Raw genomic sequence first — 25,984 nt, 5'->3', positions numbered from 1 at the left:
ATTTGCTACTCCCCAGTTCTTTGAATTAGTGGCTATTTTCAAAGAGATTGTCTATTTACGTGCACAGCTTAGCTTCTTCATTCTTAAATCTCAACGTGGAATTCAGAAGAATGCCCTCTAGTTCTGTTGCTTTTTCTAACAAGCAAAAAGATCAGTTTGCTCCACTGCCTCCTCTTTTGACCCCACAAATCTTTGTTAATATCTCATTGATCCCCCCAAATACTCCTATGCAAGTTGATGCAGCCCTTTCACTTCTCTGCAGTGTCCTTACTCAATTGACTAAGGACAATTCTTAGACTTTCTACTTCTGATGTATCAAAATAAGAATTTGTTGTAGTCCCTCAGCTTGCCTCATCTGTTTTTTTTTTTTTTGGCTCAAATTCTCTGTGAATAGCCACATTAAGCCCTAGTGAATCAAATCATGGAAAAAAGGATGCTTTTTGTTTTTTATTAATGAGACACACTCAGTGCTATTTTCTGAGTTTAGCAGGCAGTTCAAACAATGTAAGAGTTAGTTTTATTAAATGTTCATACTATGAATCCCCAAAATTCTAACCAAATTTTCTGTAATTAGAAGAGGGCATTTCTTGTATTAAGCATTGCTCATTTAAAAAAAAAAAGTGCAGGGCATGATCATGCAAAATATGACAGTTCAGAATTGTCCAATAGAAAAGGAGCTGAGGACATCAGTGTGTTACACTCTCCACTTGTAAGATCCTGGGGTCACTAGGTGCAATCATGACAGCTAGAGCGTATTACCAGTCTCTTTAGCCATGCAGCCCTTCTCACAGTGAGTTTTAGGGCGTATGCTTTAGACATTTTTTGTCCTAGTTCTTAGGGCTAACCAGATGAATTAGAATGTAGCTCTGTAGTAATTATATTTTGCTTAAGCATCAATATGCTGTAACACCATCTTCTACGGTGTTATCTAGCTTGTCAAACTTTGAAACATGTGGACCACTAATTTCAAAGCGTAACAGGGTGGGCAGCGCTGTAGAAGATTTTGCACATCAGACTAATTTCTATAGCATATCAACATCTGTAAATCTAACCAATCTAACTGGTTTCCCAAATTTCAAAGCTGCATGGTGGCAATTTAGGTTTTAAAAACATTACACTGATGTAGAGATCAGCTGAAGTGATTTTCCAATCACAATTTACTTACCCATATTTATCTGCAAGGTCTCTTGCTTGTCTCTCATTGACTTCCCTCTGATCTGATAAGTCAGCCTTGTTACCAAGTAATACTATATCGGGATTCTCACAATACGCATTGGCTTGCAGTTGACCTAAAAAAAAACAAACCTAGAGTAAAAAAGTATTGAAATGCCACTATGGCTCAAGATTTAAAAAAGAATTCTTGTATCATATGGATATTTTAGAATACATTGGCTCATTAAAGTAAATTTTCTACAGAGGAAAATGGAACAGATGTGATTAGGAATTTATTTCCAGTGAACTATTCATTTCACCTCCGTACAGCCTAGAAAGAGGAGAATCAAATGCAAAGATGTATTCTACATAAAGTACTTCATAAGTAAGTATTACTTTATAAGTAATAGACATCAGTACATTTTGGTTAGGTTTTCTCTAGTACAGACATTTTCCTAGTCAAAGAAACCCATTAGGAGAATCACAGAAACAAAGATCATTCCAAACGCTTTTCACAAGCAGTTATTTAGAAATTTGAGGCCAAATCTTCAGTTGGGATAAAAGTATGTAGATCCACTGGTTTCCCTGGAGCTAGATAGAGAGTGTGAGTGTGAACAAAAATATTTAAGTAATTTCCTTACACTTATCTTTTCTTACCTCAAAAATTGGGGTAAGAAAAGATGAACAGCTGCAGTATAATTGAATATGTGGAAGAAATTTAGAGGAGCAGTGTGGCAAAGGAACCACTGAAGCAGATAGAGTCCAATGCATTAATTTTTCAGTAGCCAAATAGTGGACTGAAGTGGGAGTATGGCTATTGTTATATTTGTATTCCCATATTGCCTTTCACGGTGTTCTTGTACACACAGGCCAGAATACTCCCAACTAGCACGCAGAAGTTAGTTTGCTAACAAATGGCAAATTTGAGTTATACAGAACCTGAAATTAAGTCTGGTCATCTTTTGCATGTTGTTTTTTCCTCCAGTATAATAGCTTAACCAGTACTGGACAAGAATACACACACCCCACCCCTTTTAAACATTTTTATTTTAAATAAGGATGATCCATGCTCTCTAGCAATTTTGTTTTAACCCTTGCTTCAGGTTACTTCACATATTTCTGCATCAGATATTCCTGCCTTGCAAAACAAAACAAAAACACCCCCAACAAAAATACCACACACTATAAATCCCTCAGTTTCTTCTCAACTCTTCATTTTTTTAAATACGTTGGGTCCAAATCCTGGTCCTGCTCAAGTCAGTGGGCAACAGGCACAAGAGGCAAGAAGTAACCATATTTTTCAAAATGTAGAATTATTTAAAAGTGGCATGTTTCTTGTTAAGATTCAGAGTAAGTATGGTCAGTTGTTAGGAGTTATGACTGCACTGCACTAACACTGCTTTTCAGAAGCCTTGAAGCTCAACAGTAATAAAACCTCCTAGATAGGCAGGAAAGGATTATCCTATTTTAGGGATAGGAACAATGAGGCACAAAAGTTCAGTGACATGACCATGGTCACAAGTAAATCAGTACCAGAACTAGGAGTAGAAGTGTGAACTCCTTTAGTGTCACCTCACCCAACTGTATTCTAGACAGCATACAATGCTGCCTCTTGGATGTTTCTAGAACTAGGATTTCTTAATAGGTTAAACCAAATGCAAAGCAAGAAGCTATTGAAATATACCTAAAATACACATTTCTCATTTTTGTTTGGTAGGCTGTGTTTAAAATCTGATGAAACATCTAACCAAACCTTAGGCACTGTATCGTATTAAAGACCAATAAACATCCTTTATACAAATAAAAAATACATGTAGAAAAAATCAGGACAATACCACACAGCCCAAACAGTGATAATACAAAATGTAACAGTCCATAACATCATACTAAGCACATATATGGTATGATTAATTTTATTTTACAAGTCCCAAAAACTGACCACCACAAACTCGTCTCAACCTCCAACCCATCCCAGAAAAGGCCAGAGGAACAGATATGCTTTGCAGAATGCTCTGAAGGTTAACAAGTTTGTGTAAATTTTCCAGAGCTGGGTCTTCAGACCCCACCTACTCAAGCCATAGGTTTATGGCCACTTGAAAAATACTGGACCATGCTTTGAAATTAACATCACATAAATGAAGACCTTCAATATACAGTAACCTAAAAAAAAAAAAAAAAAAAAACACACAACAACACACACACAAAAAAAAAAAAACACACCACCCCCAAACACAAAAACAAGCTGCTAGCTATCGGATGCATGCAAGCTGTTTGTTTTACTTACTCATCCAGTTTCTGACATTTAAGAAGCTCTGTTGACTGGTGAGATCAAACATTAATAAAAAGCCCATGGCATCTCTGAAAAATGCTGTGGTGAGACTTCGAAATCTGAAGGAAGGAACAAGCAAGCAGCTCTATTAACACAGACAGACCTCTAAAATCAATAGGTAATGATTTTTAGTGCAGGACTTACGGAGGGGGGTGTGTGTGAAACAAACAAAAAACCAAAAACCACCAACCAACCATCAAAAGGGGAGATACAAAAAAAGCTTTACTGAATCTCTTTTGCAACAGGCAGTTTTAAAAAAAATCCAAACCCAGAGAAGTTGCACAATCAGCCAAGTGTTCTCATAATAGTCAAAAGCCCCTGGCCTTTCTTTTGGCTACATTTATCATAGCTATCAGCAAGCGTGTAATTTACCAGAGGATGCTTAGATGTGTGAGAATGTTACATTGTCAATGACCACCCTGCTAGTTCAAATTCTCTATCCTTTGGACTAGTCTAAAAATTAACATATTGCTTGTTTAATCACAATGATACAGATGCACTGAGTTCATCCCTAATCACTGGGACACAAATCGGTTCAGCTGATGAATACAAGAAGAGTATTGTGAGGAAACTTTTCCTTGATGGATAACCACCACCTAATATGGCAGATATGGAAGAAGTATCTGGCCATTTAATCATAGTTTAGAATAAAAACAGTTTACTGGGAAGCTCATCTACAGAGGCCCTGATTTACCTGTAGTTGACAATCTGAGCTCAATGAAACTTGTTTGGTCTTTGTGCATTCAGAGATAACACATTTTGCAGATTTTCCACAAAGCCATGGACCCAGCATCCAAAATATAGCCCCAGTTTGCTGCCACAGGACCACAAGCCAGAGTCTCAAAATAAATTAGGAAACCAAACACATTAAGAAAACAGAAAATGGAATATGGTGCTCTGTCTTATGTACAGGAAGGTTTACCACATCACAAAAGCCACCACATAATCTGGTACATCTGTCAGTAGCAGATGTGGTAGATAAGATATCCCAGGGCACATATATCAAAATTAAAAAACAAACTACTGCTGCAAAAGAGCCACACACTCGTTAGGTTTCCCATGACAAGCTAGCTGCAAGAGTGCTACCATATGATCTCTTTTGTAGAAGTGATCCTGTATAAAAGCATGGCTAAATGTGGTTGTCAAACAGACAATGGAACAGATTCAAACCAGAAAAATGGGTGTGTCTTAATAGAGGCCAATTTTAATATAGCACCACAGTAAGTATGTTCGCTATCTACAAAGATTAAGATGACAAGGTCCCTACCTTAAGGAATTTATAATTTAGACAGACAACACAGACTATGGACACAGGGATAAGTGTTTTAGCTGTGACATTTAGCATGTGTCCAGTTCCTCGTTTGCCAGTCATTTACTTTGTGACCTCTCTTAGGTTCTGTACCCTAGACCTCCCCTATGTGCTTTAGGAGGACTTGAAAGAAAAACATGGAAACATGTTGGTTCAAACCAAAATTAGTCTTTCTAAGTGTAGATGCCACACAAAAAGGTGCCAAAAGGCACAAACAAACAATGTAGTTGCACTTGTTTTCCTCAGGTCTGATTTTGTTCTCCTATCCACTGAATTTTGCTGTAAGCAATTTTCCTTCAGTGCTTTCAGGTTCCCTTTAGAAGTATGATGACAGCTTGTACTCATGGTTTCCCCTTCTCCATTTAATGAGCTGTTTTAGGCTGCCCTTTCCCGCCTCAGTACTGTTTCCTGCTACCTCACTGATTTCCCCTGCCCCCTTTCCTGTCTCTAGGCACAGCCAATATTTAATCATCAAGAGTAGGCCAAGCTATATACTGTGTGCTAACAAATCACCATGAACTTTACTGCTCCTCCAGAGTAGCTAGGGGAGCTTACAAAAGAAGTGAACACAGTATTTCAGTATAATCACAGCAAAGCAGCAACAGTTTAAAATGATCCTTTGGGAACAAGTGGTGGATTTTCATTTGTTGTCAAAACCAAAATCTGAGACAGAAGACCAGTGTTTTTTCTGACTCACCTGAATAGGATACCTGTCTACATTTTAGAAAACATGCATAGGATTCTGATTAACTGGACATGAGATGCCAAACTCCGTGCATTACCTTTCCTGCCCAGCGGTGTCCCAAAGCTGTAGATGAACCTTAAAGGCTTTTCCTGGAGATCCATTTGGTCCTCTGCTATTGTATATCTGACAAACACACAGAGTAGAATCAGCTTATTCTATAGTCAATAAAGAAGTCTTTTGCTTAATTTATGAATGTCTTTCCCATTACTAAAATTTCACCCTTAGCACATAGTGCTGTACTGAAACAAAAACAAATGGAGAATAAGTTGGTTTATTAAATATAGCTTAAACTTGCTACAGAAATTCACATTCACTAATATTCCACTTCAAAAGGGCCTCTTACAAAACAATATTTCAAAACCAGAAAACCAATACTGTCTTCTGAAGATGAATGGGGTATATTCAATATGGTCATTTAGACCCTGATTCTCCTCACCTCAGGATACAAATGTGTTGAAATCACCTCCTAGATTTCTTTAATATGGCCTGCTGTGCATTAAAGACCTGCTTTTTGCAAATGCTCCATTCTCATTATGGTTAATGCTTCCAAAACACTTTGCAATGCTATGCAAGCACTTTACATACACTAGTGAATTTAGGCACTTCCCTTTGAGTTTGGCAAGTATTAACATCCAAGGTTCAAGAACTAGGAACAGAGCCCACATTTCCTAATTTCCGATCCTGCGATTTATGATGATTGCTATTGTGCTTCAAGCAAGCCAAGAGCATTCTTATCTGAAGACAGAAATTTGTGTGTGCAATAAAAAAAATACTATCCATTTTTGTCAAGGTCTGTGGATATGCACAATAGTTGTGGTCTATAAAAACAGTGGCAATGAATGTTAGTACACACGAAAGGAGTCAGGTTGACAGCACAGAAGATGGTTATCTTCCATTTAATATTAAGGAACAAATGCACCACAGTACAAGCTAGCCCACACTGTTCTACAAGTGTGGAATTGTAGCCTGAAAGGGCCACCTATAGAGGCATGAGGATAGTTCAATCTACAGCCACATTACCAAAGTGAGAGTCAAAGAAGTCAATCTTTTGTGCTATAGACACCTTGGGAGACAGTATTTAGTTTGGAGTCGGCAACCTTTGGCACGTGGCCCATCAGGAAAGTCTGCTGGTGGGTCACAAGACATTTTGTTTACGTTGACCATCTGCAGGCATGGCCCCCCGCAACTCCCAGTGGCTGCAGTTCACCACTCCCGGCCAATGGGAGCTGCAGGAACATGCTGGCCACCACTTCCCGCAGCTCCCATTGGCTGGGAATGGCGAACCGTGGCCACCAGAAACTGTGGGGGCGGAGGGGAGTCATGCCTCTGGACGGTCAACATAAACAAAAAGCGGATTTCCCTGATGGGTTGCGTGCTGAAGGTTGCTGACCTCTGATCTAGTTGACTGAGCATTGGGAAGGAGCATGAAGACATGGGTTCTACTTCCAGTTCAACCATTTACCTGGCGTGTGATCTTGGGCAAGACACTCGCTGTGCCTCTTTCTGTCATGTTATCTCTTCAGGCCGCAAACTAATTTGTGGCGGAGGCTGTCTCTGTAATGAGTCTGTACATCAGCTAGCACCATGGGCCCCGCTGGAGGCCTTTGGTGCTAATGGAATGTAAATACATAATACCCCACTAGGACACCAGGCAGCCATCTGAGGGCAACAACTTCTACCCCACCCCCTTCTATTTTTGACTGGATGCAAGTCAGAAACTAAAGTAGAAAAGGCATTCTCAACACACCTTAAACCTTTCAGTAAGAGGAACTGTATATATTTACGTAAAGCATGTTCTCAACACTATTGGAAACTGGAAGAAGTGAAGACATTGATGACTTGAGAAACTTACCACACGTTTTTCTCGAAAGTCTATTCCTACTGTTGTGATGAATTTTGGGTTGAATTTGTTGTCTGTGTATCTGTAAAGAAATGTTGTCTTCCCAACCCCAGAATCCCCCAGGGCCAGGAGTTTGATCAGATAGTCATAGTCCCCATCAGTCATAGTGCTGATTTTTATGAACCTGCGGAGAGAGGAAGAACTGGTTTTAAAACAAACGGTGATAAACATAAGAACAGCCAGACTGAGTCTGACCAATGGTCCAACTACCCCAGTATCTTATCTCTGACAGTGGCCAATGCCAGATGCTTCAGAGGGAAAAGAACAGAACAAGGCAATTTTGAGTGATCCATCCCCTTTGTCTAGTCCCAGCTTCTAACAGTCAGAAAATTAGGGACTCCCAGAACTTGGGGTTGCATCCCTGACCATCTTGGCTAATAGCCACCGATGGATCTATCCTCTATGAAGTTGTCTAATTCTCTAAAGCCAAAAGTATAACTGGGTTCAACAATGAATTCTTAGTATGCTTAATTTTAAAACAACTTTTGTTCATTTGACTGAATTAAATTGCTATTGTCTGTATTCAAGACTGTCTGCTAAAAATGTTTACATAGGAAGAGAGTAGAGGAAGGAAGGAAGGAAGCCTATAGTTTTAGATTTTAGCCCATGTAACACGAGAACTCAAATATGCTAGTTTGAAAGTTTTAGGGCATGGCCAAGCCTAGTCTAAATTTCAATCTTGTGAGTTGGTGGAGGCTCCGACAAAATTTCAATTACACTTTCAAATGCCTCAATAGAGAGTCAGAATTTAAAGGCCAAAAAGGACCACCGCATCATCTGCTCGAACCTCCTATATGTCACAGGCCACCACCCCCACACAGCACCCGCACATTAAACCCAATCAACCAAAATTATACCAGCCCACAAGAGACTAAACCAGCAGTTCTCAAACAATGCGTCGGGAACCCAAAGTGGGTTGCGACCCCATTTTAATGGGGTCACCGGGGTTGGCTTGCTGAGCAGCAAGGCTCAGGTTACAGGCCCCCTGCCTCAGGCTGAAGCCCTTGGGCTTTGGCCCCTCCCCTCCACGCCCCCCCCCACACACACACCCAGGGTGGTGGGGCTCAGGCTCTGGTCCCCCTCTGCACGCGGGGCTGTGTGGTAATTTTTGTCGTCAGAAGGGGGTCGCAGTGCAAGGAAGTCTAAGAACCACTGGACTAGATGATCATGTGCCACAGACACATGAATAGGAGGTACCTTTCTGGTACCCACAGGATAACACCAAAACTCAGGGATACAACCTTCTCGTCAATCCATTATTTTACTGTAAATTAAAAGAAAAAAGGTAATGCGGATGTAGTTGCATGTTCTTTAAATTCCTCTAATCTGATAGACAATAATAATCCTATTAATTGTTCAACGGATACACCATCTGTACTCAATTTTTACACTGAAGAAGCTACCACCCACTAAGGTTTACATGGTTTAAAAATCACCAATGCTGTAGGAAAGTCACAGATGACACAAACTATAAGTCTTCTTCACATGACTTAGAATATAATTGTTTAACAGAGGACAACAGAATTGTCTTCTCTTGATGATTTGGTATGTAATAGGCCTTCCAGGCTAAAATCAAAACATTCTGGATTGTTATATTATTCCTACAAATGGCTTTGTAAACTCCTCTGTATTGTACAAGTTGTGTGGCCTGTTCTACAGATGCTTCACGGGAGGGGGTGTGTGTGAGTGAAAATCCATCTTAAAAGTAAATTGGTTTTTAAGCTGTGTTCCAAAATGGGGGGGGGGGGGGGAAGAGTTTTGTTTTCCAACTACAAGAAATGTGTATCTTCAAGATCAAAGGAGACCGTCAATAGGGAAAAAAGACTCCATCTCAGAGCTCAACTGCTGTACGTGATCAGACGGCACTATCAGTGCTTGATTTACGTACATTAGGTAGGAGGTGGTCTATTTTGCTACTCCATGGATTTAAGTTGAAGTTTCAGTAAGCAATTGTCCAAAAGGTCACTACTAAATGTAAGAACATGTCTAAAGCCAAGTTTACTCTTTGGCATGGTTATATGGACAGAATGTGTCTGTCATGTAGATTTTAAAGTGGTGTATACTAGAAATGGGTGAAATTTTTAGGATGAAGTTTTTTTTAAACTTTAAAAAAAAAAATACAGATTTGGGTAAACCAAAGTATTTCTTGGATTTGTGTTGAATTCACCAAACAGTTTTGGCTGATTAAAAAAAAAAAGGGGGGGGGGGAGATTCCAAAATGGAATGTCATTTTGAAATGAAATATTTTTGACATTTTTGAATTTGGCCAGTATAAAAGCCAAGCAGCACCCTAAAATGACCAAATCAAAATGCAACACCTGAACAGTTTCACTTCATTCAAAATGAATTTTTTCCCCTCAAGTTTTTAAACTTGAGCAGAAAAAAAAAAAGATTTTGATTTAAAGTGAATCAAATGTTTTTAGGATATTTTTGGTTCAATCCCTGTGACCGAGTCCCAGGGAGCCTCAATGAGGCTACTCAGTTAGGGTGAACTGCGAAGAATGGGGCAGATATTCACCAGCGTTGGGGATTATTACAATACTTAGATTTGCCAAGCCAGCACACAACGGCTTCTATACCACCTTACTGGTTACCCAGAAGCCACCAACACAGTTCCGTTAAAGTATCCCAGCCTTAGGCCTCCACTCAGACACCCAAGTCAAATGAGGAGGATTACTGAAAAATCTTATTCATTAACCTGGGAGGTTAATGGGATTGGTAGAACTTTTTTATATGATGAATATTTCAGATCTTACCCAAATACACACTTACAGCCAATTCTTATGAACTAAACTAAAATGTATTAAAAAAAGGAGAGAGAGAGAGAGAGAGAGAGAGAGAGAATTGGTTAAAAGATCAATATACAGACATGAGTACAGTTCTGAGATCATATTCAAAGTAGAGATGGTGAGCTTTGTAGTTGCAAAAATTTTTCAGAATTAGTCCATAGGTTATAGTCCAATGTCCATATCCAGGGTGATCCAGTTAGGACTGGAGATCTCAGTCTTGTGACTTAAGCTTCCCCTGCATGAAACATCAAGCAGATCTGCGATAAAAAGGATCAGGACCCAAAAGGTTTTTAATACAGTTCCAGGCCTTCTCTTGACAGGTCGGAGTCCTTAGGCGAACAATAGGCAATCACGGAGACTTTGAAGTAGATCTGTTTCCGAAGCACCACTGGTAATTAGCTATATGGATTAACATAACGCAATTGCCTGTTTTTCCACCATTCACAGGTGATTTGCTATACATTTCAAAAGAGCTGAATACTCTGTTTACAGTGCATTTAAAACGTCTTTCTGATCTCTGAATTAACAGAATACAGCACAGACAGGGACTGTTTGATTACACTGTTAACCTCTAACAATATATATGTAAACACACAAAAACAAAAAAATCATCTAACAAGATGTCCCTAAGGGTTGAATCCGGGTCAATTAGCCTGCAAAGCTGCTTAACCCTTTCTGGCCATGCATCACACTTTGTGCAAGATTCACTGCAATTATATAACAGTGGTAGCAACAATGATTTGCAGGGTCATACTCTAATCAAATAACATCACTGTACCCAAACAGAAATATTTCACTCAGCTTGACTCCCTACCTTCCCTCTTCTCCCTCTATGTTCCCCTGCCAAAAAACAAAACAAAAAAATAATGATTAAACCCAGTTCAGTATCAATAAGGTTTTAGTTTAATCGTAGTTGGGAATGGGATGAGGAAGGTCATAGGTTACAATATGTTCAGGTACTTACTCGCTTAGGGTGCGTGTACATCCTGATGCCTCCACGGAGTAGTTTTTTTTTTTTAAAATATGGTAAGTTATTCGTATATTGAAGGTAAGTAAGAATTTTGCATAGACTCCAAATACGTAATATTAACACAAAACCAACTACCATTTACAACATTAAATTCTGAGCATTTAAATGGTTTCTATGTCTAAAGAGAACAATGGACCAGATCTATGGAAGCAGCAGCATCATACACCTCTGCTACAAATATTTAAATCATTAAGTTATAGAGGATAGCACAGATTCATGCAAGAGTGAGAAACACTGAACATGATCTACCAGGCCTGTTTGGCTTGTACTGAGCATATGCTCTTAGAACTAAATAGCTGCAATAGTAACACTTCTGAGAGACTTCCTTTGCCCCACACAACAGCTGTCTAATCTTATTACTTACACAGCAGGGCCTTTGCAGGTTGTCAGTTTATTTGGGGAACTTAAATACAGCTTCAGCAGAGAGGAAAGGATGGTTGCCAAGCCGCATCCATTTGTGACGAGGCATATTTTATTTCACTTCTGTCCCTTCATTATCGTCCAAACCAGGACAGGAATTACAGTATGCCAGGAATCATCATCATGAAAAGTAGTACAGTAAAGCTCTTAAGCATTATGTGTACTAGCTTTATACATCTTTAGTTATAGCATTTGAGGTCAATATCAAAAATATTGATTGAGCTGACTGATTCTCCTCTTCTTTTCATAGATTCTATGTCCAGAAGGGACCTCTGTGATTGTCTAGTCCAACTTTCTGTATAACAGGTCATAGAACTTTCCCCAAAACAATTCCTAGAACATCTCTTTCCAAAAAAGATCCAAATCTTGATTTAAGAAATTGCCATGATGGAGAATCCACCCTGATCCTTGGAAAATTGTTCCAAAGGTTAATTTCTTATCCATCAAGGGCAGAAACTGCCCTTTTGCTTTCTTTGCAGTAACTGGAGTTGCTGGCCTGGTTGACCAGAACTTGGAGGTATGTTACTTCATCATACTTCTCCCTGCCACTTTTATTTATTCAGTTACTCCCTCTCCTTATGCTGATGGCGACCTCAATACCAGGAACTCTCCCCCCAAGCAATAGGGAAAGATGCAGCACCTGGTGGCATTGGTTCCCGCCTAAACAATTCAGGTACACACTACAAGGTTGAACATCTTTCTGTACTGATGGATAACCACAGCAGGTCCTGGGCAGCAGGACACTGTGTGGTGAAAGCATGAGAGTGGTATGCAAAGATCAAGTGCCATTTATTAGTAACCACGGCTCTTACTGGTTTGGAAAAAAAGATAATCATGGTTCCTAACAGTAGTTCTAACCAACCGGGGTCCCAGCTAGCCCTCTGTTGTGGATAATTTGCAGGATGCAAGCCCAGAGAGTCCTCCAACCAGACAGGGAACTCTTAATTGGTCAATATTACTCTAGTGTATGTGCCCGACAGCTAAAAAACTGCATTTTTGCAAGATGGGGAACATGTTCACCATCTGTTTTTGCAAAGAAGCACTCATGAAATTTAGACATTGGCTATTATCCCAAATCTGAACAAAAATAATAAATAATAATACATTTAAATTAGGATCAACTTCAAATTTGAGGCACCATAGTTTAGCAGTGAAAACGGGCAAATTGAGATTCAGTGGACCTGGATTTCATTCCAAGTTCTGCTGAGGACCGGTTGCATTATCTTGGGTATTTAAAACAGGGAAGCTATCCATAACAATGTTCCTCAGCTCAAAGGTTATGACCCCCAGGGGTCCCAAAAGGCAAGCGGGGAGCAGGGATCACGAGGCACTGAAAATTCTATTACAATCTAAAGCAGAGAAAATCTTGTTCTGCATTCCCTGTGGTATGCGCCATCAACCTCTCAAACACACACATGAATTATATGGTTTTATTTTACTTTTATAGTAAATGCAATGTGGTCATGTTTTGTTTTTGTTTTTTTTTTACTTTAAATCAGGTTGGCAATCCCTTAAGAGGCTGAAACACTGATCAATAAAAAAAAAAAAAAGAGATAACAATACTTACCTACTTTTGTAAAATGCCTTGAGATCATGAGATGAATGAGACTATGTATGTGCAAGCCATTTTACACTGCCTCTCAATCTTACTACTCCTCATAAGCAAAAAAGTGTTTGCTTCCTTATGAATAGGGTCTAATGAATCCTTAGTGTAGAAGAGGTTCTATTCTATTCAAATTCTTGTATTGTGTGCATCACCAAGGCATCTGAACCGGATTCCCTGGGTCAAATTCTGCTCTCAGATACTCCTATTTGCACCAGTGTAATTCCAGTAGTTTCAATAAGAACAGAATCTATCCCCCTTGGTGCATGAATAAAGAAGTGCCAGCTTGCTTTAACTAACAAATTTTGATTAACCTGAAATTTGTTTTCATTTGTTATCTGTATCGCCGAGAGAGCTTCCCAAATACAGTTTCACCTACATACGTGCTCTTTGACAAATACGAAGCAGCCCAGCAACTGCAAGAGGCTATTTGGCATCTTCTGACTTGGGAAAGATCAAAAGAATTTAAAAAAAAAAAAAAAAGAAAGTCTAGCAGCATCAGCTTTTGTGACAGTCTATTCACAGACAGCTTGGTGTCTCCTTTGCTCTGTACACGGCACAGAGAGGACAGAAAATTCACTGGATCATTCTAGTTCAACAAGCCAATTGCATGACAAGAGATTCCACATAGAGTTTCTCTCATCCAGCATGTATGTCAAAATATGGAGCAAAATTACATGGCCTGAAGTATTGTTCTTTACAGCCATAATCTCATGTGACCCATTAGATAAAGCAAAGGAAGACAGGCATCTTGGGAGTAGCCATTATTTGTTCACAATCTCAAGCAGAGATTGCGTGTGCTCTACACCTACTGCGGTGCTTGTCCTCCGCTATTCTGAGCCTCTTATTAGAGTCTCATAAGCCCACTTTGGCCTTGGCTAACAGAGCTGAATCTTAGATCAGGCAGAATAGAGCACTGAAAACCATCTATCTATAAACTCAGCATTAGTCCCGACCTTCACGTTGCTTGAAAGCTGTGTTTTAAATTTCGCTATCAAATAAAAAGGTTTCAGTGTACAAAGTGAATGGTCAAATGTACACAGATGGAACTTACTACTCCGGGTTCGCAAAACAAACAGGAGGACTTGTGGCACCTTAGAGACTAACAAATTTATTAGAGCATGAGCTTTTGTGGGCTACAGCCCATTTCATCGGATGCATAGAATGGAACATATGGTAAGAAGATTTTATACACAAGTTGGAAGTTACCATACAAACTGTGAGAGGCTAATTAGTTAAGATGAGCTCGTTTGTCAGAATGCATTGGATCTACAGGTGTTGGACAAAAGAAAGATACTACCAGATTAGTAAAGTGGGTGTGAAAACTAAATTTATGGTCTGACATGAGTGCATATGGGAGACCACTACCAATGGCATCAGGTCATCTCCACTCGGGAAATCTACTGATAAGCACACTAGAGGTTGTGTTGATTGAGGGCACAGGTGCTATAAAAGCCAGAGGAAAAAAATCCTCAGTAGCTCTCATCCTAACAATAAGAAAACTGAGCAGCCACCATTCAGTCACATGAAGGAAAGGGACTGGCTGAGTGCAGAGTTAAATAGCCAAAGAGGCAACATGATCATTTGTCCAATATATTACTGTTTTGCTTTTTTCACATTTTAAAACAGGAGCCACTGGGCTAAATTCATCCCTGCTACAGGTAGAAATTTCCTCCTGAAGTTAATGTATCTTAAATCAGGCAGCTTGATTAGCTGTTTGATGGGGAGTTTTACACCTTCTTCTGAAGCATGGATTATCCAGTCTCCAATGACTCACAGGCTAGATTGCCCTACTTCTATCACATGTCCAAAGACTATTTTAAACACACCACCAACACTTGTATTGCTTGCCGTGCTAATTAAAATCTTATGGCATTGAAGTTCTCCATATCCCAGACCAATAGCAGTCCTTGCATTCCTTGATTAGAAGTATTCAAGATTTGTCCTGAATAATGGTGCATTTTTTAAAAGTTGCTTTAAACCTGTCAACTCAGTCCCTACACCACCAACTTTAAAGTACTTAAATGTATCCAATTTAGCCCACTATATTTTACAAATCCACTTTGGTTTGCCTCTACAATTGCACTATTACAGTGTATTTATGTTTAGTGCACTCAGAACAAGGAATGTTTTCCTTTGGTTTACCTGCATGGTTTGTGTTTTGATATTACAGAGTATAAACAACCTAATGGATTGTCTCTTATGAGAAGAGACTTCTCTAAGAGTTGCCAGCCAATAATTTTATAACTTCAACAGCAGTGCTAGACGACACCGAAGGTCACGCATATTCAACGGGTGCACTTGGATGATTATTTTTTTCCTAAACTAAAAACATCAGAAAAAGTGAGTTTTTTAAGCTGACCAGTGTTTAGAGAGAAGTGATAAATAGTAGGTCTCCACTGGTCATTCGTGAGTAACTTGGCCTTATGTCCAAATCGTGATTCCTGAATCATGTCTCCCGGACCTGTGATAAAGGAGTGCGGTACACATGGGATAGTACAACTCTATTGTATAAATGGAACTTTGTCTATTGCAGAGACCAAATACAAGAACCACAGCATTTTAACCTCACTGAGCTCATTCTAGTACCTCCAGCAGCAGTGTTCTCGTGTTAGAGCTGTGCAGCACTTAAAACCCATGGCTACGAGAGCCACGTCACGAACGCACCCATATTTCCACTTATTCCCTTGTGGATTCCCTCCTCAACCCTTCTCTCATTCATTCACACAAGAGAAGGTCAACAAGATCCACTGTAACTTCCTCCAGCTCCTTCCCGGACACTGACAGGGTTCTTGGGTGCCCTATTCCACTACTGCAGCATTTCTCAGACCAGCCTCTCTGGTTTTCCTAACATCTCTCTAATTGCTCCTTCATCATCTCCTTCCCTACTCCATTCAGTGAGACCTTGCCTGCCCTTCCTCCCTCAAAAAAACTTTAACACTTCCCTTACTTCCTGTCTAGCTATCATTTGCTCACACAGCTTCCAAGAAGCACCTAAATACAAATGACTCACAACTCCACTTTTTACTCCTCACCAGTGCAGATTTGATTTAAAAATCAAATTGATGTAAATCATTATTTAAATCACTAGTCAGGAAGACTCTATTTAATCATGGTTTTCTACATAAAAGTGCATTCTTGGTGGTTGTTATAACCTTAATACATATTCTTCACAACTCAGAGATAGATGTAGGTTTCATTTTTAGAAGGTACACACTATACATTTTTAAAGCGATTTTGAAAACTTCAGATTAGTTTTACAGCTATATCAGAAAATGAATGATTGGTTATTTCATTTACCTTTTGGTAAATGAAATAGATATTTATGAAGTCATTGGGAGGTGAACTATCTCCAGTTCAACAGGTTAATCATTAACATTTGGAGGATTTTCTTGCCATGCTGTATTAGAAAGAGAATATCACCAGACAGATGTTGTTTTAGATAAATAAAACAATGTTAAATATTCTGGATTTTTTTCTACAACAGCAAACATATAATATTTTAACAAAATAAGCATATGTCCCTTGCTTCTCACATTTATCTCCAGACTTATTTTCCTTGTCCAGATCTATTCCACCCTCAACAATCTTCATTGAACTTTTTGAAACTTTTCACTTTGAGAGAGGAGTAAGGGATTGACACCATGTACACAAATTTGCAGAGGGTCAATAGAGTTGAGGTCTGTTATTTTGCATCTCTATACATTATTTAAAAACATTTTTGCTGTTAACAAGCATGCTACCTCTGGAGACACAAACCTACAGTTTGAGAACGGCAAAACTAAGCATCTGTGATGGTATCTTCTAGACTGAGCACTGAGTCCCATTGACTAGATAGAAAGATTGACCTAAATAAACTATACCGAAGCCTGTGGAATCCCATAAGATTGAGTTTCAATAGTTCATGGATTAGGGACCCATTTACAAAGTGTTTCTTAAACATTACATGAATATATTGTCTCATACTATAGGATTAATAATCCCTATTCCATGATAAGATACATAATAGCTCAAAGATATCTAAATTAAAACTATATTTAGATACTTTTTTTTGAGAGAGAAAAAAAACTTTGATTTTAAATATCATTGATTTTTATCCACCTTGCTCCTCACCAAGCAACCTCTCCTTCTAGCCAATTCCATCTCTCAGCCTGTCACCCTGACATCTCCTCCCAGATGGCATACTGTCAATTAAAAAAATTTAACATGCCTCAAACTGACCCCCTTACCTTTCCTTCAAAGCCCTCCTGTCAACCAGGCCAATAACCAGGGAAGGGTGCATGTGTCATTTTTGACACTCTTCTTTTAATCTTCTCCCCTTCCCCTTCCCCCCCTCCACCACACTCAGACTAAGTCTAATTCAAAGTGGGGGGGGGGTGTCAGGGATATCAGATCTTTTCTTTCTGTACAGACAGCTAAGGCTCTCATCCAGCCCATCATCTTCTCCTGACTTGATTACTGATTATTTTTCTCTAATATTCTCTCACTGTAGTGTGGCAGATAATTGAAAATCTGCCATTTGTCATCAGATATTCTAGAGTATCTGCATTTGATTAGGATTACATATGGTGCATAGATGTCAATTGAATATTTTGGAGGTTGGGCTATGAAAATTGTAAGTGGGAGGGTATTTTCTCCTTTTATGGACAGATGCGTAGTAGAAGCAGAGTGCCTTTTCAGAGATCTGTTTCAATGCATGGTTAACATGCCCTGTGGTACTTTTGCCACATTGAAGAAATTGGAGTCTTGATTAATTTGTGTATGCCAGTCTGTCAAAGTGCTTTCTGATCCCAATGCTCCACAGAAAGTTTGAAACAAAGACGAATCAAACCATAGAGTTTAAGTGAAAGGAGTCTGAGTCTGCTCTAACCCCTTTCACCTAAAGGGGGGGGAAGGGGTGTCACAAGGTTATTGTAGGGGGGTTGTGGTACTACTATTCTTATTTCTGCGCTGCTGCTGGCAGAGACTCTGCCTTCAGAGCTGGGCTCCCGGCCAGCCGCTGCCACTCTCCAGCTGCCCAGCTCTGAAGGGGCACCACCAGTAAGAGTAGCAGTACCACAACCCCCCTACAATAGGGGGGCACGCTATGGTATGCCACCCAGCTCTGAAGTCAGCACAAAATGGCAACACTGTGACCCCCCAAAAATAAGCTTGTGACCCTCCCCCGCAACTCCTTTTTGGGTCAGGACCCCCAATTTGAGAAATGCTGGTCTCCCCCCATGAAATCCGTCTAGTATAGGGTAAAAGCAAACAAAAAAAGACCAGATTTCACAGTCCACGACACGTTTTTCCATGGCCGTGAATTTGGTAGGGCCCTATACATGCTCCTCATTACCTTTTCCACCCTCCTCTCCTTTTTGCATCGCTTCCATGACTTAGCCTGTATACAGCAGCAATTTTCCCCTTCCCCCAAATCCTAGAACAAACATGATCTCTGCCAACCATCACTCTTCTTGCATGTTGCATCCTTTCCTCCCACCCTTTTTCAGTCTTATCTACTCAGATTAAGCTATTCAGCTAAGGAACGGTCTTACATGCATTTGTACAGCAAGTAGCCCGAATCCTGCTGGGCACTCTAGGTACTACTGTCATGAAAATACAACATGCAATTTCAGGGCACTGAATCTGAAACACTTCCTAGAATAAAACTGCCCTGTTTAAACAACATAACTTGGTGCCATGCTGAGGTGAAAAAAACATAACAGGACAAGTACTACCAACTGTCAGCAAACTCATTAATGGTTCTAGTGTTCCTTGAAGTAACCCTATCCTTTGCCTTAACCTTAATTATAGCAAAGATTTTGTCTTAACAGGTATTTTCAGTAAAAGTCAGGGACGGTCACAGGCAACAAAAATAAATTCATGGAAGCCAGCGACCTGTCCCTGACTTTTATTAAAAATACCCCAGGATAAGCGGGGGTGGGGAAGACACTAATAGTTATGGGTTCACTCCCTGCCCCAGCCCCATCACTCGGGTGGGGGCTGAAGCCAAAGTAGTCACAGAATCTGTGACCTCCATGACAATATCATATCTTTAGCTACAACCATAAGGCTCCTCTCTCTGTAGAGAGAGAAGGCAGCCTTCAATCAACTATATTTTCTGGATGAACCAGACTGTGCCCTAGTGCACTACACAGGATTAAGGCAGGTGCCCCATATTGCTGCTTTTCTATACAAGGAGGGAATGAGGTGCGGGGAGGAAGACTTACCAGTTTGTTTTCTTCTTTAATATATATGTACAGCCTTAATTGGATTACTCCTACCCTCATCCCAGAAGCTGCCAAGAACCGAATAGTAAACAAACGCCTGGTATCTCAGAGACTTTGAAAACAAATTTTTATGTAAGAAATAAAATGTATTTATCAGATTTTCTGTTGGTTGCTTTTTCCCCGTTAACGGGGATGTGTGTGAAGACAGGATCTCTTAATGTTCAACCTCTGCAGTAATTATTTGTGATGTCACTTAGCAGAGAGTATCCGTAGAACAGCAAGAAAAAATGAGCTCTTTAAAAACAAGAGATCTTGTGTTTGTCATTAGTGGGAGATCGGGGAAGAGCCGCACAACAAGAATCTTCTGCATAAACACGATTGGCTCTTAAGAGAGCAGGATAAATTCCCACAGACATATGGGTACAGGGCACTAAGTGTGCTAGTGGGAGACTATCCCTTGTGGGGGAGTGACATTGGTAACACCGCTGGGGTTCTATCAAGGATGGCAGCCTTAAGCTCCAGCAAAGGCACCAGGGGAAACAATGCATGAAAGACTGCCCTGGAGATGCATGTCTCTATGGTTTTCCTATAGTATCCATCACTTCAGTATCCAAAGTTAGTACTTCCTGGTCATACTAAGCTGGCCTACTCTGGGAACTACACTGGCCAGCTCTACACTCTGCTGGAGTGGGGCTTGTGGAAATTTGCACTGCTGTGCCCCCATTCCCAGTGGACTTTCTTCTGCCTTGGGCCCATAGCCTGGCCTCCTCTAACACCACCAGGACTTCACCCCTGCCCCCTCTTTTTTAGAATCTCTGTAGCACGTACAATAGCAGCAGCTGAAACAAATTTGATGCACAAAGAAAACAGTGAAAATACAAGTGTTCCAGGTGCCCTGACAATTACTCCCACAAAAGCACAGTGCATGTAGCAGCATTAAGGAAGGTCAAACCAACAAATTATATCAACTCAACCATCCTGTGAGAGTCAGCCACATACCTATCCTCAACCTTTCGTTTATCTGCGCAGGCTCTTGGCGTTTTTGGGAGGGTTCCCCTTTAAAAAGACATCTCCAAAATTTTACCCTGCTCTCTTGCCTTCAGTCATCAGCTTTACCATGACCTGCATGTTTCAGAGATGAAATGTGTAGTTGCACGACATGTAGGTCTGGAAATCCCAGCCAACGGTAATTTTGGAAATTACTTGTAGCTCCACCTAGCAATTGAAATAAACAGGACCTGGGAGAGGTTAGATTTAGAAGGATTAGAGACTGTTTATGCAAACATCCTCCCTAGAGCAAGTCTCTCAGAGGACTGGTCTTGGATTCCCCTTGCCAAACAAACGGATAGAAAACAAAAGTATTATTGAGAACTCTCCTCCACTCCTCCCATTCAGAAGCAGGAGAATTAACTCCTAAAAAGAAAAAAAAAAAATCAATCATGGAAGGCTATTGCTGGAGTTGTAATTTCAGAAGCAAATACGATTATCATCAAATTATTTCTTCCTCCCCACCACAAGTTAAATTTAAAACTCTGCAAAATACAGAGAATTGGAAAATTCCATATAGCATGCCCCATAGTTATTCTTTATGCTCCACTCAATGAGACAACAAGCCAACTTTCCAGATTCTATACCAGTCTTCCTCTAAGTCAGAGATGGGCAAACTGCGGCCCGCGGGATCATCCTGCCTGGCCCTTGAGCTCCCAGCTGGGGAAGCTAGCCTCTGCCCCTCCCCTGCTGTTCCCCCTCCCCCACAGCCTCAGCTCGCTGTACTGCTCCTGCAGGGCAGCGTGATGGTGAGCTCCTGCCCCTCTGAGCAGCATGGTAAGGGGGCAGGGAGTTCCGGGGTGGGCAGTCAGGGAACAGAGGGAAGTTGGACGGGGTGGAGGTTCAGTTGGGGCGGGGGGGAAAGAGTGGGTGGTGTCAGGCTGTTCAGGTAGGCACAGCCTTCCCTACCCGGCCCCCCATACAGTTTCACAACCCCAGTGTGGCCCTGAGGCCAAAACGTTTGCCCACCCCTGCTATAAGTGAAGCTTTAGGCATGGATTTCAGTTTTCAGATACCTTGTCAAAGGGATTACCCTACCTTTCTATCACTGAAGTACATATGTACATACGTACGTACCTTACCACAAACCAGATCCTAGAAAATGAGTGTAACCAACTGCCACTAGGATTGTCCCATAAGAGACCTTTGATCATCATTCAAAAAAAGTCTTGGTGCCCAGTCTAGGACTGAGTCTCAAGATGGAGTTCTGAGTAGCATATGTAAGAACCTGGACTTTAGATGTAGCCCAAACTTCATTCTTAGTTCAGAATGAAAATACTTTTAAAAAAAAAAGAAAGAAAGAAAGAAAAAGAGCACTGACCCCCACCCCCAAGAGAGTTTTCTCTTCCTCATTTGGGGCATGTTTCCCCAAGAAAAGATAGAGGGTGAGATCACGGTTGCAAAACAGGATGAGGGTGCAGAAGCCAGATTTTAAGAGTTTGAGTTGTGCATGGATGGCCTCAGGGCTGCTTCCTGAAAAGGGGAATAAGCAATAGACGCTCAAGACAAAACCTTTTCCACCAATCATACCAAGTTCACACTGCTTCATCTGGAATTGTGTGGCAAACCCCACAAAATAAAATTGAAAACTTTTGCAATGAATCAACATCTTCATCCTTTCTGAAGGAATATCAGCCTGCTGGAACTGAACCAGCATCAAATTAGTGTGGGAATCACAATCATGGTCCCTTCTCCCACATAAAGAAAACCAAAACCACACACACACACACACACACACACACACACACACACACACTCTCCCCCCCTACACTAGGGCACTCTCAATCCAATTATGTCATTCTGGTGCCTGTCAATCTGAAAGTGAAATGAATCTCTTGTCATTTTTCAAGCTCAGAGAAGACAAAAATAAGTCCTAACAGTACCAAGCAGTAAGTTTGGTTCACTGGGCAGCACTGGGAACCTTGGAGGGCAGAAATTCAGTATATGTATGCACCACTGAAATCAAACAGGCTTCCGCACGTGAAAAGCTTTTTACAAACAAAAGTATAGACTTATCACTCCTTCTGGGTTAATAAGCCAAGATGTTATTTGTAATACAGATGTATATACAGTCAATTGAATGTATCCCTTTAACACAACATACCATCAACATTTAGAAGTTTGAATGCACTTTGACAGCTCATCAACAACAAAAAAGATAAACACTCTAAAGTATACCTTGTATTCAATTTCTTTCAACACATGCCAATATTTACAAGGGTCTGTTTATTAATTTAGAATGCATACTATAATACACAGACTTGCAAAGAAGCCAGCAGATCTTAAGATTCAAATCCTGCTCACATTACTCATGCAAGTAGCCCCACAATGAGTCTATTCATGCTAGTAAGACAAGCAGGATTTGGCTCTAAATTCAGACATTAGCAAACATAACTACAAACACCACTTTTAAATGTGGTGGTTAAACAGAAAGAAAAATGCAACAATTACCCATTCAAATTCACTTTTATTCTAAGGGTCATTCATAACATACTATAAAACACGTTCTGAGTCACCCAAGGACATCAATATTTCCTAATCACACACCTGCAGCTTCTTGGTCTCTTGCTTTTAAACAGTCTTCTTTACAACCTCAGGCCGTACTTAAATAGGGCTGAAGCAACATTGAATTCCTTCCCTAATTCCCTAAACAAAGGTTCCATGTAGCACTGGTTCCTTCATCATATGTACACACAATAAAGTCATAGTTGCACTTTTCTCATGCAAAGAGAGTCTGATTGTCTAATGCAATGCAGTTATCATTTTTCAGTACCAAACAATATGAAACATAATTGAAATAAAGAAAATAGTTGATTCTTAAAGTTATCATTTAGAAATACATTTGGCATTTTTTGTTCCATGCTTAGTGCATGGTCAGGAATTAGTTATACCACAAAGGACCATATAAATTCTTCTCTGTTTCAAAAACCTGTTCAATAAGTATCTGATTCAGATTCGCGGTTGACTAGTCTAGGGTATGCCTGACTCTAATATGCAATCCATTTGTTCATATTTGAGTGACTGAATAGCATAACTGTGATTACTGACAAAAATACACTGGACCCTCACTAGAATGCGGGATTTGGGATCCATGCCAAGTACCGCATTATAGTGGGGACCATATTAAAATGACTGTATACAGTAAAATGTCAATCCATAAAGTATAGAAAACCTTAGAAAATAAACTCCTACTTGAAGGAAACAATAAAGGAGAAAAAAAGTGTTGCTTTATTAGAGATTTAAAGTAGACATTACAATGAACTAGTCTAGTTTTTCTTTAAAAAGTCAGTGAGTTGCCTTTGCTTCATGCTGCTGTGCTGCTTCTGCTTAGCAAACTGCAAAAGACTTTGGAGCTGCATAATTTTTATAGGCTCAGCATCACACTACTTCATCTAGAATCCCGTGGCCAAAAAGGAAATCAAACCCCCCAAAATAAAGTTGAAAACCTATGCGATAAGCCAACACCTTCATCCTTTCTGAAGGAATACTCAACCAGCTGGAACTGAACCAGCATCAAATGAGTGTGGGATCACAATCATGGTCCCTTCTCCCACATAAAGAAGAAAACCAAAATCACACACTCTCTCTCTCTCTCACTCTACACTGGAGCACTCTCAGTCCAAATATGTCATTCTGGTGCCTGTCAATCTGAAAGTGAAATGGATCTCTTGTCATTTTCCAAGCTCAGAGAAGACAAAAATAAGTCCTGAAAGTACCAAGCAGTAAGTTTGGTTCCCTGGGCAGCACTGGCGACCTAGTGACTTGAGGAGTCAATCTCATCCTTTCCTTCCATCCCTGTTCACCCCAGTAGTCAATGCCGGATCACATGTGCATTCTCTAGCTCCCTGCACCTCTCCACCCCATTATAGGTTTCCTGGTTTGGTATTTAGATTTTTCCTCTCTCTTTTTTAAAGTCACCCTTTACCACCACTTCTGGGGCTGTGCAGTTTTCTGAGGCTCCATTATTTCTACTGAGACAGCATAAGCTGCTAGATGCATCCTCTGTGTCTAGCAAACCCCCACCAAGAGTACAGGAAAATGGTGGGCCAGATTTGGATACCACCAATTGACCTTGAACAGACCCATTCAATGGGGCAACTGTCTGAGTAAGGGGTATCAGAATCTGGCCCTTAGTAATCAAAGAAAGGAAGGACAGAAAAAGCACATACAATCAATAAAATGGAAAATTAGTGGGCCTGATATTTTCAGAAACTGCCGGTGGGACCCCTTGAAAGATTTATTTTACTTTATTTGTAGTCATTTTAATTTTAAGGATATTGGAGTAATTTTTGAAATGTGGATCTCAGTTAAACACATCTTAGATTTCATTCCTATATTGCTCCAGTGTGGTTCTGTTCTGGTTCTCTGTGGACAAACTTTGATAATTTTCTATGTGATGTATTTCTGTAGCTGAGTGTTTTGAAGTCCTCAAATTTTCTGCCTATACTGTAAGTAAAAGAAAAGGGCAAGTCCCACAGATTATCAACTGTTTGTTGGATCAGGGGAATAAGAAAGGGAAAGCACCTGAAAGCTAAATTCTACCTTCAGATACACACAGACATCTTCCATTGGGTTTAAAAGAGGAATTGTTTAGGAGTACCTGAGCACAGAATTTGGCCTCTGGTGACAAAGCTGCCTTGACATTTGCCAAATGCAATGTTGCGCTTCAGACTACAAAAGCCTGGCACCGCTAACCACAGCGTCTTCTTTGACAGAGGTTAAAACTAAATTCTCCTCTTGCTCCCACAGTGTTACCCTTAGAGCTGGCTGGGTCTCTGCTGGAAAATGCCAGTTCGCCAAATTTGAAATTTCTTGTGAAAGCAAGATGGATCCAATGAACTTTTACTGAATCACAGGCCGGTTTCACTTCTTTCAAATTGCAGCAGTGACACTGACAAGAATGTCAAGTTCATGCCACAGCTGGGAGCAAATTTTGTTTCAGAAACACCAAGTGTCAGTGTTTCCAAAACAAAAGTTGTTGGGGAAGGGGTGGTGGGGGTGGGGAATTCCAGGTTTGGGGGAAAAGTGTCTGAATAACAAAAGCTCCCATGATCTGGAAATCCCACATTTCAGGCACATCTGGTTACTGACTACAATGTGCTTAACCAAAGGAAATGAGGAAACATTTTGACCTCTGTTTCATATCTAGGACTACATATTGTATTCTATACACCAGAATCTGGATTTAGAATTCTGGTATAAAGAATTTAGAATCACTCCACATTAGCCTTTTAGACAAAGTCATACCACATTGCGCTATCCATCCAGTGGCCAGAAGAACAGATACATGGCCAAAAATCTATTCTTGCACATATACAGTATTTTTGCACAGTTCCCTTTGGCTTCAACAGGAATTGCTCCTATCTATAGGAGGCCCATTATATTTTTATTGGCAGATAAAAATATGTTCCTACTTTTAGGAAAAGGAAGTGAGGAATAGAACAGTCTCTG

General features: G+C 40.2%; 1 protein-coding gene across 4 annotated transcripts in view; it reads right to left on the bottom strand.

Annotated features, from left to right (window-relative positions):
• RAB27B (RAB27B, member RAS oncogene family) overlaps positions 1 to 25,984 on the bottom strand; it is a 238,864-nt gene that overhangs the window by 11,680 nt on the left and 201,200 nt on the right. For all 4 annotated transcript variants that reach the window (XM_084629475.1, XM_084629473.1, XM_084629474.1 and 1 more), the window contains 4 exons: positions 7,388 to 7,559; positions 5,573 to 5,658; positions 3,437 to 3,540; positions 1,166 to 1,289 (listed from right to left, as the gene is read on the bottom strand). In XM_084629475.1, coding sequence (XP_084485601.1) covers positions 1,166 to 1,289; positions 3,437 to 3,540; positions 5,573 to 5,658; positions 7,388 to 7,540 — 467 coding nt within the window. In that variant the 5' untranslated portion in view covers positions 7,541 to 7,559. The remainder of the gene's footprint in view (positions 1 to 1,165; positions 1,290 to 3,436; positions 3,541 to 5,572; positions 5,659 to 7,387; positions 7,560 to 25,984) is intronic.

The sequence above is a fragment of the Lepidochelys olivacea genome (genome assembly GCF_965140295.1).
Source record: "Lepidochelys olivacea isolate rLepOli2 genome assembly, chromosome: 5".
Lineage (NCBI taxonomy): Eukaryota > Metazoa > Chordata > Testudines > Cheloniidae > Lepidochelys > Lepidochelys olivacea.
Note: the sequence above shows the minus strand (reverse complement) of the source record. Positions and strands in the feature narration are given on the sequence as shown.